The sequence below is a fragment of the Oncorhynchus nerka genome, linkage group LG22, assembly GCF_034236695.1.
Source record: "Oncorhynchus nerka isolate Pitt River linkage group LG22, Oner_Uvic_2.0, whole genome shotgun sequence".
NCBI lineage: Eukaryota > Metazoa > Chordata > Actinopteri > Salmoniformes > Salmonidae > Oncorhynchus > Oncorhynchus nerka.
In genome coordinates, this window is record NC_088417.1 from 65,133,556 (window position 1) to 65,151,115 (window position 17,560).

Consider the following 17,560-nt stretch of genomic DNA (forward strand, 5'->3'; position numbering starts at 1 on the left):
AGTCCTATATCCACATAACCTGGAAGGCCGCTCAGCAAGGAAGAAGCCACTGCTCCAAAACCGCCATAAAAAAGCCAGACTACGGTTTGCAACTGCACATGGAGACATAGTACTTTTTGCCCTCTGGTCTGATGAAACAAAAATATAACTGTTTGGAGGAAAAAGGGGGAAGCTTGCAAGCCAAAGAACACCATCAAACCGTGAAGCATGGGGGTGGCAGATTCATGTTGTGGGGATGCTTTTCTGCAGGAAGGACTGGTGCACTTCACAAAATAGATGGCATCATGAATAAGGAAAATTATGTGGATATATTGAAGCAACATCTCAATACATCAGTCGGGAAGTTAAAGCTTGGTCCAAATGGGTCTTCCAAATGGACAATGACCCCAAGCATTCTTCAAAGTTGTGGCAAAATAGCTTAAGGACAAAGTCAAGGTATTGGAGAGGCCATCGCAAAGCCCTGACCTCAATCATATAGGAAATTTGTATGCAGAACTGAAGAAGCGTGTGCGAGCAAGGAGGCCTTCAAACATGACTCAGTTACACCAGCACTGTCACGAGGAATGGGCCAAAATTCACCCAACTTATTGTGGGAAGCTTGTGAAAGGCTACCCGAAACGTTTGACCCAAGTTAAACAATTTAAAGGATACACACACACACACACACACACACACACTGCAGGGTGCAGGAGATAGTCAGGAGCTCTGCAGGGGAGAGGTGATTTGGAGAAAGATAAAGAGGGGCATAACTGAGAGAAATGGATTAGTATAAAAAGGAGGAGTACACAGGCTGAGAATAGAATATAGCTCGAGGTCTGATTAGTACCGCGTTGGTTTTACCTGACTTCACTACTGGTTCTATCTGTCTGTACTCCACACTATGGAGCCATAACAGAGAAATCTGTTCCATGAGACACGGAGAGAGGGATGATATTACCAGGTTTCTCAGCTCAATTTACTCATCACGATACACACAATCTCTCTTTCGGTCGCTCTCGCTCGTGCACTCTCTCGGTCGCACTCTTTTGGTCGCTCTTGCTCATGCACTCTCTCGCTCGCACTCTCTCGGTCGCACTCTTTCGGTCGCTCTCGCTCGTGCACTCTCTGTCTTACTCTTTTGGTCGCTCTCGCTCGTGCACTCTCTCAGTCGCACTCTTTTGGTCGCTCTCGCTCGTGCACTCTCGGTAGCTCGCGCACACTCTTTGCTCAGGCCAAAGGGCACAGGTCAGGTCTTAACTGTTAGCTTAATTAGTTACACCTGCATGCATACAGGTACCTGCCAAAATAACGGAAACACTTGAGTAAATGAGGGATACAAAGTATATTGAAAGCAGGTGCTTCCACACAGGTGTGGTTTCTGAGTTAATTAAGCAATTAACATCCCACAATGCTTATGGTCATGTATTAAAAATGCTGGGCAGGCTATTATTCTGACTACCATGGCTATGAGTTCATAGGAAGACTATGCCTCCATCCACAGGACACGAGTGATCACTGAATGGCTTGAATAGCATGAAAACGATGTAAACCACATGCCATGGCCGTCTCCGTCACTAGATCTCAACCCAATTGAACATTTATGGGAGATTCTGGAGCGGCGCCTGGGACAGCGTTTTCCATCACCATCAACAAAACACCAAATTATGGAATTTCTCGTGGAAGAATGGTGTCGTGTGTGTGTGTGCATCTGTGCTTGTGTGGGTGGGTGTGTGTCCTCTAACACCCCCTTGGGGACACCAGGAAGCTCTCCTCCCTAATAACACTAACACTTGCCCTAATGCCACCACACTACCTCAGGAAGATTACATATACATTTAATGAGCCCCCCCAGAAACACACTCACTTTGATTGACAGCAGAGGTGCCCCTGGTTATTACTTTTGCGTGCGTGTCCACCCGTGTGTATGCAGACATTAGAGCAGCCCTCAACATACAAAACCTTTTATTAAAGCAAGATGTGGCATCTGCGTTGGGTTCGTTTAGGAAATGTTGGATTGCCGGCTCTGCTTCCTGGAAGGGTAGAGCTTTGTCACGGAAAAGCGCCCTGATTAGACACGGTGACCCTCCGAGAGCCAATCGGATTAGTTGTTTGTGCTGGAGCGTGCGGCGGCATGATCATCCATGACATGGTTCTGGAATGAGTTCCAGGGGGTTCTAATGAAACCTATTGGACTGCGGACAGCCTAGTTGGTCTGTCTTCCTCGTCTCCACTGATATTCTTCCCTCACTCATCTCTCTCTCCCTCCATCTACAGCACTATAAACAGAGAGGAGACTGTGTTGAGGTCTAATTGGGCTGTACTGCGGGACCCCCTCCCCCGGGAGACAGTATAGGAGGCCTCTATCACCTTTTCTCTCACCCCCTTTCCCCTTCTTCCCATGCATCCACTCACATACTAAGGCTTCCAACACGCCGACAGTGTCGTTGCGCAAAATAGTACGCAGCATCATCTGGATATGTATGCAACAAAAGTTCAACATTCACCTTCTGCTACCATTTTTGTCAGGCCGTCTACGCATACAGTTTGATGTATACATTCGATATAGCCAACGAATGCACCGACAGCACTGCGACTGCCTCTGTAACGCAATGCTGCAAGGTAAACGCAGCGTTTTCATTGGAAATGAATGTAATTTTGGTGTACCAAAATGCAATGACGCTATCGGTGTGTTCAAAGCGTTACACCCTCTCACCCTCCCCCTCTCTCCCCTTTCTTCTACATCTCCTGTCCCCCATCTCCCCCTCCCTCCTCTGTACCCTTCCCCACCTCTCTCTCTGCTCCTGAGCAGTAGCCACATGCCTACTGTTTGCTGTGCAGCCTCGCTCTCGCTCTCCAGGCCCAGTGAAGGTTCTCTCTCTCTGCTCCTGAGCGGTAGCCACATGCCTACTGTTTGCTGTGCAGCCTCTCTCTCTCTTTCTTTCTCTCTCTCTCTCTCTCTCTCTCTCTTTCTCTCTCCAGGCCCAGTGAAGGCTCTCTCTCTCCAGGCCCAGTGAAGGCTCTCTCTCTCCAGGCCCAGTGAAGGTTCTCTCTCTCCAGGCCCAGTGAAGGCTCCACAGAGCAGAGCTGTTTCTAGGTCACGCCAGTCTTTTATGGATAATAAAAAGGAGTCTGCTTTAAAGGGAATTATTTATAGTGCTACAAGCGAACCGCTCTAGCTCACACATTCTCTCTCAACCTTGCATTCTTTACCTCAATTTCTTTCTTTCATTCTCTATCTCCATCTCCTCCTCTCTCATACCCTATCTTTCTCATTCATTCTCTGTCTCTTCCTCCCTCTCTCTCCCCCTTTCTCAAATTGTCTCGTTCTCTCCGTTGTCCCCCTGCCTCTTGGTCCCCTCTCCGCTCATTGGGCTGGTTGGCTCTCAGACTGGAGATGAGCTAATGGTGGACCTTGTGTGGTCTGAGCAGTACTGGTGTGCAGTAGGCTGGGGTGAGGAGAAGAGGATGGGGAGGGCTAGATTAGCCAGAGAGAGGCCTGTTCAGGGAAAGCTGCTCTGCTATAGCTGCCTTCTGTGGATGGAAATGGATAGAAAGTCTGGTAGGGAATCTAAAGCAGTGTTCACATTGGCAGTTTGAGGTGACTCAAATCCAATTCCTTTGCATATCTGAATCGAATCTGTTCTTTTTCCTGCAGCCTGAACAGCCAAAAAAGAACATGGAAACAGATATTTCAAGCCACAGTCAGATACAAATCTGATTCCTGGCCATGTGACTTGTCTGAACGATCAAATCTGATTTATTTGTTCAAGTGGTTTTTAGACTGTAATTTGGCATATCTTGTTGCTCGCTAACTACTCTGACAGTTTGACAAGAACATGTGGTAGGTAACTAACTAGCTTGTTTATTGTTTACAAACAAATTGGTGAATTTGCTAGAAAGCTAAATAGCTACCTAGCTAGATAGGTGAGTGCTGTGGATAACCAAAAAGGTCTAGTTTTGGAACATCTTTTAGGCTTTAAAAGTGTTCTTACACCATTATTTTTAACATTCTAAGCAACTTGGAAACATGCCTTGCTCAAGGGCACATCAACAGATTTTTTTCTGGGATTTGAACCAGCGACCTTTTGGTTACTGGCCCAACGCTCCTAACCACTAGGCTACCTGCCGCCTTAGCTTGCTACATAACGTCTGAGTGATAGGAAGCTCGAGCACCACCCCCAATCAACTTACACCACTGCGCGCACACCCATCATTTCTATGACAACTAGCAAATGACTGCTGTCTCAACACGCATCCGATTAGGTCACTTGTAACTTGATGTTTGGGCAGTCAGTAGTCCAAAACAGATTTGGAAAAAAGAAAACTGATTTGAGCATTAAGACCTGCATTGTGAACAAGGCTTAGTAAAGGCTGGCTTGGAGGGATTGGGATGAGGTTGTTTGGGATTTCAACTCATTGACATGCATGGATGAAGGTGTCACCATGAATAGACCCAGTAGAGAGGGGGAGAGAGACAACAGAGACTTCGACATCTTGCATGGACATTTAGCACATACCTCAGGAATCCAGCATGTTATAAGTCATCCTAAAACAGGCTTTAATAATGTAAGGGAAAAGTGCAGGGGGAGGAAATTTAAATGGGTTTTTAAATCATGATTCAGCAGGGAGAAAACAAAGGGAAAGGGGCGTTCAGCGTTGAGTCAACACTTAACACCAGGCTGACTGCTTAACACCAGGCTGACTGCTTAACACCAGGCTGACTGCATAACACCAGGCTGACTGCATAACACCAGGCTGACTGCTTAACACCAGCGCAACACTATACACCTTCATATTAGGAATGTGTTCTTAATGTTTTGTGCACTCCGTGTATGTTGGAAGATGTATGTGACTGTGCAGGTTATAATAAACAAATGCATCTTCTTGAGACTATATTTATAAGGATTTACCACACTATTCATGGCAATTCATCATCTCCAATGCAGGTCATTCTAGTCTTGATCTTGAACCAGGAACAGGGCTCCAATCTACAAGGTATACTGGCCCAAGTCCTTACATGGCCATGACTGACACTGGAATGGGATTATTATAACCAGGAATGTGACTTCAATATCCCTCCTTGCATTTTACTGTAATGGCTTTCAGGAGATACAGATTCCATCTCATTTACTTAATGACTTATTAAGAATGATCTGATTTATGGCACTGAAGTGATTCTGATGATTGCTATTGTACAGTAATATTAAGGAGTGCTTTATCAGGATCAATAGTATGTGTGTTTGTAATTTCCATAATGGATCATTTTTGGTTGTGTGTGTGTGTGTGACAGTAAGAGGATTATAAACAAGTTTAATTAATGACTGGGAATACTGTCTCTCTTCCGTCCTCATAATAGTCGGACCATTTCATACCATTATTTTAGTAATGACACACACACACTTAGCAAGGGGTAAAGGAAGGTGAGTGGGATTACTGTATGCCAGCAAGGCAGCAACAGACAGACATCCTACATTTCTAGATGAATCTGGTCGACCTTCCTCTCCTGTACGGTCTGTTTAGCCAGCCATGAGGCTCTAGCAGAAGGACTTGCTCCATCCCTCTCTGTCTCTACTTCCATCACCCTCTGTGTCTTCAGTCTTCATCCCTCTCCCTCCCTCCCTCCGTCTCCAACCATTTAGGTCTGGTAGCCCTCAGTGGTCCTGTCTCAGACTATGGCTGTCCTCTTCCTTCGCTCCTCTTTAATCTCTCTCTCGCTCGCTCTCGCTCGCTCTCTTGGCATGTGTTGGCGAGCTCCACACAGCCTTTCTCTGTGACAGCCATCCTCTCTCTTGGGTGATGGAGTGAGGTGGCTGCCAGCCACAATTAGTAAATCAAATCAAATTTTATTGGTCACATGCGCTGCGTGTAGACTTTACCATGACATTCTTACTTACGAGCCCATTCCCAACAATGCAGATTTAAAAAGATTTGCAAAAAAGGTAGGAAATAGTAACGCAATATAGATTATATATACAAAAGTATGTGGACACACCTTCAAATGAATGGATTCGGCTATTTCTGCCACACCCGTTGCTGACAGGTGTGTGTATACAATCGAGCACACAGTCATGCAATCTTCATAGAAAAACATTGGCAGTACTGATGAGCTCATTGACATTCAATGTGTCACTGTCATAGGATTCCACCTCTCCAACATGTCTTTTCGTCAACTGTAAGTGCTGTTATTGGGAACTGGAAACGTCTAGGATGGACAACGACTCGGACACTTAGTGGTAGGCCACACAAGCTCACAGAAGGGGACCGCAGAAGCTGTAGCTCGTAAAAATAGTCCGTCCTTGGTTGCAACGCTCACTACCGAGTTCCAAAATTCCTCTGGAAGCACAAAAACTGTTTGTCGGGAGCTCCATGAAAAGGGTTTCGATGGCCGAGCAGCCACACACAAGCCTAAGATCACCATGCGCGATGCCAAAAGTCAGCTGGAGTGGTGTAAAGCTCCCTGCCATTGGAGGAAGTGGAAACTCGTTCTCTGGAATGATAAATCATGTTTCACCATCTGGCAGTCCGACGGACGAATCTGGGTTTGGCGGATGCCAGGAGAACGCTACCTGCCCAAATGCAAAGTGCCAACTGTAAAGTTTGGTGGAGGAATAATGGTCTGGGGCTGTTTTTCATGGTTTGGGCTAGTCCCCTTAGTTCCAGTGAAGGGAAATCTTAATTCTACAGAATACAATGACATTCTAGACAATTCTGTGCTTCCAACTATGTGGCAACAGTTTGGGGAAGGCCCTTTCCTGTTTCAGCATGACAATGCCCCTGTGCACAAAGCAAGGTCCATACAGAAATGGTTTGTTGAGATCGGTGTAGATGAACTTGACTGGCCTGCACAGAGCCCTGACCTCAACCCTATCGAACACCTTAGGAATGAATTAGAACACCTACAGCGAGCCAAGCCTAATTGCCCAACCTCACTAATGCTCTTGTGGCTGATTGGAAGCAAGTCCCCGCAGCAATGTTCCAACATCTAGTGGAAAGCCTTCACAGAAGAGTGGAGGCTGTTATAGCTGCAAATGGGGACCAACTCTATTTTAATGCCCATGATTTTGGAATGAGATGTTCCACATACCTTTTATCATCTGGTGTACAAGGAGTACCGGTACCTTGTCAGTGTAAAGGTTAGTTGAGGTAATATGTAAACTCAGCAAAAAAAATAAACGTCCCTTTTTCAGGACCGCGTCTTTCAAAGATAATTCGTAAAAATCCAAATAACTTCACAGATCTTCATTGTAAAGGGTTTAAACACTGTTTCCCATGCTTGTTCAATGAACCATAAACAATGAACATGCACCTGTGGAACGGTCGTTACGATACTAACAGCTTACACACTGTAGGCAATTAAGGTCACAGTTATGAAAACTTAGGGCACTAAAGAGGCCTTTATACAGACTCTGAAAAACACCAAAAGAAAGATGCCCAGGGTCCCTGCTCATCTGTGTGAATGTGCTTTAGGCATGCTGCAAGGAGGAATGAGGACTGCAGATGTGGCCAGGGCAATAAATTGCAATGCCCGTACTGTGAGACGCCTAAGACAGCGCTACAGGGAGACAGGATGGACAGCTGATCGTCCTCGCAGTGGCAGACCACGTGTAACAACACCTGCACAGGATTGGTACATCTGAACATCACACCTGCGGGACAGATACAGGATGGCAACAATAACTGCCTGAGTTACACCAGGAAAGCACAATCCCTCCATTAGTGCTCAGACTGTCAGCAACAGAGAGATGCTGGACTGAGGGTTTGTAGGCCTGTTGTAAGGCAAGTCCTTACCAGACATCACCAGCAACAACGTTGCCTTTGGGCACAAACCCACTGGACCAGACAGGACTGGCAAAAAGTGCTCTTCACTGACGAGTCGCGGTTTTGTCTCACCAGGGATGATGGTTGGATTCGCGTTTATCGTCGAAGGAATGAGCATTACACCGAGGCCTGTACTCTGGAGCGGGATCAATTTGAAGGTGAAGGGTCCCTCATGGTCTGGGGCGTTGTCACAGCATCATCGGACTGAGCTTGTTGTCATTGCAGGCAATCTCAACGCTCTGCGTTACAGGGAAGACATCCTCCTCCCTCATGTGGTACCCTTCCTGCAGGCTCATTCTGATATGACACTCCAGCATGACAATGCCACCAGCCATACTGCTCGCAAGACAGGAATGTCAGTGTCCCCCACAGAAATGTCCGGGAACTTGCAGGTGCCTTGGTGGACGAGTGGGGTGACATCTCACAGCAAGAACTGGCAAATCTGGTGCAGTCCATGAGGAGGAGATGCACTGCAGTACTTAATGCAGTTGGTGGCCACACCAGATACTGTGACTTTGGATTTTGTTCCCCCCATTGTTCAGGGACACATTATTACATTTCTGTTAGTTACATGTCTGTGGAACTTCAGTTCAGTTTGTCTCAGGTGTTGAATCTTATGTTCATAGAAATATTCACACGTTAAGTTTGCTGAAAATAAACGCAGTTGACAGAGGACATTCCTTTTTTTTTTGTGCTGAGTTCACATGTAGGTAGGGTTAAAAGTGACTAGGCAATCGGGATGTATATAATAAACTAGCAGCACCGTGTGAAAGTGCGTGTGTGTGTGTAGCATCAACTTCGTATGTGTTGTGATTGTGTGTTGGAGTGTGGGTAGAGTCTAGTGAGAGTGCATAGTCAGTGCAAAAAAACAACACAATAATAATAAGAATAGGGCTCAATGTAAATAGTTTGGTTAGCCATTTTGATGAACTGTTCAGCGTTCTCATGGCTTGGGGGTAGAAGCTATTCAGGAGCCTTTTGGTCTCAGTCTTGGTACTGCTTGCTGTGCGGTACTACAGAGAACAGTCTATGACTTGGGTGGCTGGAGTCTGACAATATTTAGGGCCTTCCTCTAATACCGCCTTGTATAGAGGTCCTGGATGGCAGGGAGTTCGGCCCCAGTGATGTACTCTGTAGCGCCTTGCGGTCGGATCTCAAGCAGTTACCATACCAGGCGGTGATGCAGCCGGTCAAGATGCTCAGTGGTGCAGCTGTAGAACATTTTGAGGATCTGGGGACCAATGCCAAATATTTTCAGCCTCCTGAGGGGGTGGAGGAGTTGTCGTGCTCTCGTCACGACTGTGTTGGTGTGTTTGGACCATGATGGGTCCTTAGTGATGTGGACGGTGAGGAACTTGAAGCTCTCGACCCTCTCCACTACAGCCACGTCGATGTGAATTGGGTGGGGTGTTCGGACCCTCCGTTTCCTGTAGTCCGCGATCAGCTCCATTGTCTTGCTGACGTTGAGGGAGAATTTGTTGTTTCCCTCAACGTTCCTGTAGTAGAGCGATTACCCACAAATCAAAGTATTAGACAGTGAAGACACAGCCAGTATGTGAGGAGTCTGTGCAGAGTTTGTGGTATTAGTCTCACCTCATGGCTCTATTCAGAGAATTAATTCAATGGCTCTATCTCCTCTCAGGGAATGGGAACAATAATCCCGGCAGTTTAGCTGGAGTGTATGTCTATCTACTGCCATAAAAGCAGCAGTGTGAATTGAAATGGGATTCTCTTTCTAAATCTAGTTAATCACTCCAGGCTTTAACCTCCTACGTAACATAGTAAAACGCGGATGCCGGTCTCTCTCCTCTCCACTTCTCGGAGCTAACAGCACCTGCGACCAGATGTGAAGAGTTCCACCTCGTGCCCTAGCCCTGTTCTTCCCTTGGCTCATGTAGGTACAGATTACGATTCAGAAAACTTTCATGTCCTCAGATGCAATAAAATATATATTTTTAAATCACAAATAGCAAAGGATGTTTACAAGCAAGTAGGTTGGGTAAGTGCAATTTCATAATAACAATGTCAAAACAGGCTGCATTGCAAGTTCTGAAGTGCAATTACTCCAACATTTTGTTTAGTTGCAGAATTGCATTTGGAATAAATGAGTACGTGGCTCTATTTTTTTTCTCTCTCTAGGTAGTCTATACCTGTGGCCAGAGGGAAGGAGCTGGAATTTGGGGTGGAATGGGTGGGAAGAGTCTACGGCTATTTTATTCGCCTTCTGGAGGGCTCTGCCTAGGTAGAGAGATGACCGTTCTTGTTGCTGCCCATGATTCTTCCTGACCTAAGTCCTGACTATCTTGCCCAACCTATTTTTCTGTGCGACCTTGATAACCAGCAGGTCAAGCAGTAGGACAAAATGCTCTCAATGAATGATTTATAAAAGAGAACCATGATGGTTAGGTCAACATTAAAAAAGTGATTTATAAAAGAGAACCATGATGGTTAGGTCAACATTAAAAAAGTGATTTATAAAAGAGAACCATGATGGTTAGGTCAACATTAAAAAAGTGATTTATAAAAGAGAACCATGATGGTTAGGTCAACATTAAAAAAGTGATTTATAAAAGAGAACCATGATGGTTAGGTCAACATTAAAAAAGTGATTTATAAAAGAGAACCATGATGGTTAGGTCAACATTAAAAAAGTGATTTATAAAAGAGAACCATGATGGTTAGGTCAACATTAAAAAAGTGATTTATAAAAGAGAACCATGATGGTTAGGTCAACATTTAAAAAAGTGATTTATAAAAGAGAACCATGATGGTTAGGTCAACATTAAAAAAGTGATTTATAAAAGAGAACCATGATGGTTAGGTCAACATTTAAAAAAGTGATTTATAAAAGAGAACCATGATGGTTAGGTCAACATTAAAAAAGTGATTTATAAAAGAGAACCATGATGGTTAGGTCAACATTTAAAAAAGTGATTTATAAAAGAGAACCATGATGGTTAGGTCAACATTAAAAAAGTGATTTATAAAAGAGAACCATGATGGTTAGGTCAACATTTAAAAAAGTGATTTATAAAAGAGAACCATGATGGTTAGGTCAACATTAAAAAAGTGATTTATAAAAGAGAACCATGATGGTTAGGTCAACATTTAAAAAAAGTGATTTATAAAAGAGAACCATGATGGTTAGGTCAACATTAAAAAAGTGATTTATAAAAGAGAACCATGATGGTTAGGTCAACATTTAAAAAAGTGATTTATAAAAGAGAACCATGATGGTTAGGTCAACATTAAAAAAGTGATTTATAAAAGAACCATGATGGTTAGGTCAACATTTAAAAAAAGTGATTTATAAAAGAGAACCATGATGGTTAGGTCAACATTAAAAAAGTGATTTATAAAAGAGAACCATGATGGTTAGGTCAACATTTAAAAAAGTGATTTATAAAAGAGAACCATGATGGTTAGGTCAACATTAAAAAAGTGATTTATAAAAGAGAACCATGATGGTTAGGTCAACATTTAAAAAAAGTGATTTATAAAAGAGAACCATGATGGTTAGGTCAACATTAAAAAAGTGATTTATAAAAGAGAACCATGATGGTTAGGTCAACATTTAAAAAAGTGATTTATAAAAGAGAACCATGATGGTTAGGTCAACATTAAAAAAGTGATTTATAAAAGAGAACCATGATGGTTAGGTCAACATTTAAAAAAGTGATTTATAAAAGAGAACCATGATGGTTAGGTCAACATTAAAAAAGTGATTTATAAAAGAGAACCATGATGGTTAGGTCAACATTTAAAAAAGTGATTTATAAAAGAGAACTATGATGGTTAGGTCAACATTAAAAAAGTGCAGTAGGAAATGGTCTCTGTTGGCCTTCCTTAAAATTATCATCAGTACACTGATCCCAGGACAGCTTGTTGTGAATGACTAGCCTAAGGTATTTGTACTTCTCCACTATTTCAATGGGCTCACCTTTTATCAGTGATGGTGTCTGCATGGTAGACTTCCTTCGAAAGTCGATCACTATGTCCTTTTTGTTTTTTTGTGTTATTTTTCGAGTTTTAGATTTAGTCATAATTTAGAGCCGGTCCTTGCTCGTCTCATCCCCTTTGAGGAGACTGACCAAATCAGTGTCGTCAGCATATTTGATCAGGTGGCACCCTGGGAACTGGCTCCAGTGTTTTAGGACACAACCACTTGTGTTATCAGTCCCCAAGCTCTTTCATGCTCCAGTGCTTTTGAACACTCAATATACGACTTCCTCATTGATGACAAGTGCGCTCTTGGTTGCCATGACCACCTCCTCCAGACAGGCTGGGGGAGCGGGGCCGCCCCTTGCTTCAAAGAGGGGTGAAGAACTGGTTTAGTTCATTGGCTGTAGAGAGCAGCACCCTCTCGTCCGGGCAGGGTTCGAGTTGTTGCCTCCCTTTTAAAGGTGGCGTTTGTCATATTCTTAATGCCCAGCCAGGCAGACCAAGAGTCACCCTGTGACAGTGTCTGTTGCATCTTGTACTGGCATCTCTCCTTTTTTATTTCTTTGTTCATCTCTCTGTACCTCCTTTCTTTTGAGTTACGACAGTATGAATGTGAAATATAAACATACTGGAGCAAGCGCTGGTCAAAAAGAGTATATGGCTGGGATGTTTTGATGCTGCGTTCTGGTTTCTATGTCTGACGGTCTTCCTCTCTGTTTCCCTCCTGCAGGGCCTTGTACACATATGAGGACAACAGCAATGATTTGACACTGGCATCATCAGGAGGTAAGTTAAATCTACCATATATTCGTCCATCCATCCTTCTACACTCTTAAATGTGATGTTTCATTGTTGTTTATTTGATTAACGTTTTACACTGGTGGGAATTGACCTGTATGTTTAGTAGGGCTGGGATGATACTAGAAACGTGATACTTGTTAGTATCGTGGGAAGGAAACAGAACATGAAGCAGATTTAAGTTCTTTAGGAAAACAGCCCTAATGTTTGAAACATCATTATGTTGTCATACAGAGTCACATTTGATTTATTTTCCAATGTATAGCACACAATATTTTATATACAGCATGTTTTTAAAGGGATACTTCGGGATTTTGTCAATGTGGCTATTTATCTACTTTCCCAGAGTCAGATGAACTCGTGGATACCATTTTTATGTCTATGTCCAGTATGAAGGAAGTTAGAGGTGGTTTTGTGAGTAAATGCTAACTAGCGTTGCGCAATTACTGCTAGCAGATACCCATAGAGCCAGAGGAGCGCATATTAATCCCCTTGTAGAATTCATTGTGGTCAAAGGAACGAGTCACAGCAGGTCACATGTACAAGTCACTCAGAAAAATAATGACACTTGAAAAAAAAGTTGTTCAAAAATAACAAATTGTTTGCGAACTGCACATCACTACCACCAGCTTGTTCTCTTGCCAAAATGTCTAGCTAAGTTATAAAATACAATCTTAGTGTTAGGCTTTCCCAAGGCAATTCAAAGAAACAGATTGTAATTTTGGTGCTCATAGAAAGGACTCATGATTGCATTCAGCTGCGTGTTCCATGGTGAATTTTCTTCACAATAGACAAACAGGCTCATTCTGTTCAAAACAACCCAGGGTATGATGCCATGTCATCTTGTAACTGTACATCAAACAGTGATCATAAACCTTGATACTGTATATGATAGGAGTTTTATGACATCGAAATGTGAAGTGCACATTTGGACTCACTGTTGTCTGGCTTGCTTGTGTGACATTAAAGCGGTATTTATTATAATCCTCAACGTCTCATCTTTCAAAATATATTGAGTCCCCTTAATTTGCAGCATTTCCCTCAGTCAGACAACACAAATATGGCAAAAGTTGCCCAATTAGGGGGAGGGATGGGGCAACTTCTTGTCGTGTGCGGTGCTTAAGTTCAGAACACCTGTGAGTCACAACCCATACGGGGCTGTAAAGCACACAGCCTGAGATCTGACATCATGGGGCGGCAGGTAGCCTAATGGTTAGAGCGTTGGACTAGTAACCAAAAGGTTGCAAGATCGAATCCCCGAGCTGACAAGGTAAAAAATCTGTCATTCTGCCCCTGAACAAGGCAGTTAACCCACTTCCTAGACCGTCATTGAAAATGAGAATTTGTTCTTAACTGACTTGCCTAGTTAAATAACAAATGTATAGCATGTACAGCCACTGCGATCCAATTTAGGCACTTATCAGTACCCAAATCTGCCATTATCAACCCATGTACGGGTGTAAAGTTTCCTATTGGATTGGGGAAAGAGCCTGCAATTGACTCCTTGTCTGGAGGGGAAATGTGGCAGTAGAGGGCATTATTAGCTTTGTGGCCTCCATTGAAAGTGACAGCCAGCCATTGTTTTTGGTGTTAAGATGATAACTATTCCATTAGGAATGCCATAATCATTATTTCATTAGTTAGTTATTATGACTGTTAATGAAAGTGTTCCATATCTCAGATACACAAAAGAGTACCTGGTGCTGAGCTCTCACTGCTCTGTTTATTATGTCTGGGGGAGAGATGCTGATAGGCTGGCCTTGTCTTAGATCTACTGTTATGGAGGCTTCTAACAATGTGTGCACACACACCGAGTTGATTTATTGCCATGTTTGAGGAGAGGCAGGCCATCAGTCATCCTATTGGTGTACAGTAGTTGGAGTGGGCGGGCTGGACCAGTGAGGCCTCACTCTTTGATTTGACAGATAGGCTTTGGGGTAGGTTTGAGTGTGTGATGCTGTTGGTGGCAGCTCTGTTTACTTGCATAAGAGTAGTCAGGTGTGACTGTGACAAATGCCACACATCATGGCCCTGTGAAAGACGCACAAAGTCAGCTGCCTCGCCATCGCAATACCTTTACCATAGATGAGATTTTAATATTTCAACAGTGCATTGCTACAGTTGACTGGAGATTGCCTATTCTCAGTGGACTTAAGCCTGCCATACTTCCAAACTGCAGCTCTCCTCAGTGTAAGTCATGGAGGACATGCATCTGCCAGAACTATCACTATCAAGCTATTAAATGATTCCATTGGATGGTAACAGTGAGGATCATATAGGGCAGAGAGCTGCCTCTGCCTGGAGCAGTATAGCACTGAAGTGTGAGGCACTGGGGAACATAATGTGGAGGGCAGAGACTGGGTTAGAGGGTAACACAGGTCAGCCTGGAGAGTGGTATTGGTGAGATTTTTGTGGAAATCCTACACCTCCATCTCGTTTTTTTCTCTCCTATTCCTCCCTTCCTACTATTCCTCCCTCCTCTACCTCCTCTTCCACTGCCTCCCCTCCTCTAGCTGGAGGTCTACCGGAGATTACAGTGACCTTCGACAATGCCAGGGTCATGTACGGCTTCTGCAGCCTGAAGGAGCCCACGGCCGCACTGCCGCGCTACGTCCTCATCAACTGGGTGAGTCGTGTGTGTGTGTGGTGTGTGTGTGTGTGTGTGTGTAAACTCCCTCACGACGCCAGGACAGCGGAGTCAATCACCACCTTCCGGAGACACCTGAAACCCCACCTCTTTCAGGAATACCTAGGATAGGATAAAGTAATCCTTCTCACCCCCCCCCCCCCTTAAAAGATTTAGATGCACTATTGTAAAGTGGCTGTTCCACTGGATGTCTTAAGGTGAACGCACCAATTTGTAAGTCGCTCTGGATAAGAGCGTCTGCTAAATGACTTAAATGTAATGTAAAATGTGTGTTTCACAATAAATCAAAATAAGAAATAAGAACACGAGAAAGTAAGCATACTATATATGGGGTCAGTCAGTTCCAGTACCATGTTTACAATGTGCAGGGAAACTGGAGTGATAGAGGTAGATATGTATACAGGTAAGGTGACTAGGCATCAGGATATATGATAACCAGAGTAGTATTACATTTTTGGTCAGTACATGTCTATAAATATGTGTATACAGTACCAGTCAAAAGTTTGGACACCTACACATTTTTCTTTATTTTTACTGTTTTCAACATTGTAGAATAGTAGTGAAGACATCAAAACTATGAAATAACACATATGGAATCATGTAGTTACCAAAAAAGTGTTAAACAAATCCAAATATAATTTATATTTGAGATTCTTCAAAGTAACCACCCTTTTCCTTGACAGCTTTGCACACTCTTGGAATTCTCTCAACCAGCTTCATGAGGTAGTCACCTGTAAGGCATTGAAACTGGTGAAACTGGCTCTCATGAGGACCGCAGCAGGAAAGGAAGACCCAGAGTTAACTCTGCTGCATACGATGAATTCATTAGAATTACCACCATCAGAAATGGCAGCTTCACAGAGTTCAAGTAACAGACCCATCTCAACGTCAACTGTTCAGAGGAGATTGCGTGAATCAGGCCTTTGCTGCAAAAAAAACACTACTAAAGGACATCAATAATAAGAAGAGACTTACTTGGGACGAGAAACACATCCGATGAGTCCAAGTTAGACATTTTTGGTTCCAACCTCTGTTTCTTTGTGAACCAACCTCCAACCTCTGTCTTTTTTTAAAGAATTCAAGACGTACTTAACCAGCTTGGCATCCCATCTGGTTTGAATTTAGTGGGACTATCATTTGTTTTTCAACAGGACAATGACCCAACACACCTTCAGGCTGTGTAAGGGCTATTTGATGGAGAGTGATAGAGGGCTTCATCAGATGACCTGGCCTCCCCTATCACCTGACCTCAACCCATTTGAGATGGTTTGGGATGAGTTGGACTGCAGAGTGAAGGAAAAACAGCCAATAAGTGCTCAGCATATATTGGGAACTTCAAGACTGTTGGAAAAGCATTCCAGGTGAAGCTGGTTGAGAGAATGCCAAGTGTGCAAAGATGTTGTCAAGGCAAAGGGTGGCTACTTTGAAGAATCTCAAATATAAAATATATTTTGATTTGTCTAACACTTTTTTGTTTACTACATGATTCCATATGTGTTATTTCATTTTTGGATGCCTTCACTATTATTCTACAATGTAGAAAATAGTAAAAATAAAGAAACTATTGAATGAGTAGGTGTGTCCAAAATTTTGACTGATACTATATGCACATCTCTGTTTATGGGTATACACTGTATGTGTTCTCTCTGATGGCCCAAGCCCTCCCTCCTACCAGAGTGAAGCTTAGGGGAATATGAGCTCAGGCAGTCTGAGACAGCCTAATGGCCTCTATGTCCCTATCCTTGTGGCAGGCCCAGACATCCCCTCTGGCTACTGGTCTCCATCACAGCACCTCTTACCACTCTGCTCTGGAATGACCCATATACTGTAGCACACAGCAGAATGACAATCAGGATTTAAATTTGCAGTAGCTAGTGCTTTCCTCAAATCAAAACCCTTTACATTGTGACATTGTAGCTAACTCATACCAAATACAGTATGAAGCGCTCATACATGAAGATTGGACTAAACTGCATGGGATACAGCAAATGTTATAATGTATTTGTCACAATAGAAAATTGGGATGAAGGGAGGGAGAAAGCAGGAGAGAAGTTCGAATGGCCCTGCAGTGAAGGGTATCTTGTTCATTATTTCAACCCTTCATTTTGGGTTCCTTGTAATTCTCAGACATTGCAGTCGCCCATCAACTCCCCTCTCAAACAGGAAGCTGAAAATATGTGCTGTTTCTTGTTGTCCTTATAAGCTCTAAGATGTAAAGTAAAGTAAAGTAAAGTAGTAAATTATTTAGAGCAGTTCTCTGGAGATGTTTCATTAACTAGGTGAATAGCCCTGAAATTGGTGTTATTTGACCAATTATTGTATTTGATAATTCTATAGCAGCTGTACCAAATCAGTAGTGTTTTTATGGATGATTGC

At 43.3% G+C, this 17,560-nt stretch overlaps 1 protein-coding gene across 3 annotated transcripts in view; it reads left to right on the top strand.

Annotated features, from left to right (window-relative positions):
• Positions 1-17,560, top strand: part of dbn1 (drebrin 1) — a 107,010-nt gene that overhangs the window by 68,361 nt on the left and 21,089 nt on the right. For all 3 annotated transcript variants that reach the window (XM_029627625.2, XM_029627626.2, XM_029627628.2), the window contains exons 2-3: positions 12,470-12,525; positions 15,051-15,163. In XM_029627625.2, coding sequence (XP_029483485.1) covers positions 12,470-12,525; positions 15,051-15,163 — 169 coding nt within the window. The remainder of the gene's footprint in view (positions 1-12,469; positions 12,526-15,050; positions 15,164-17,560) is intronic.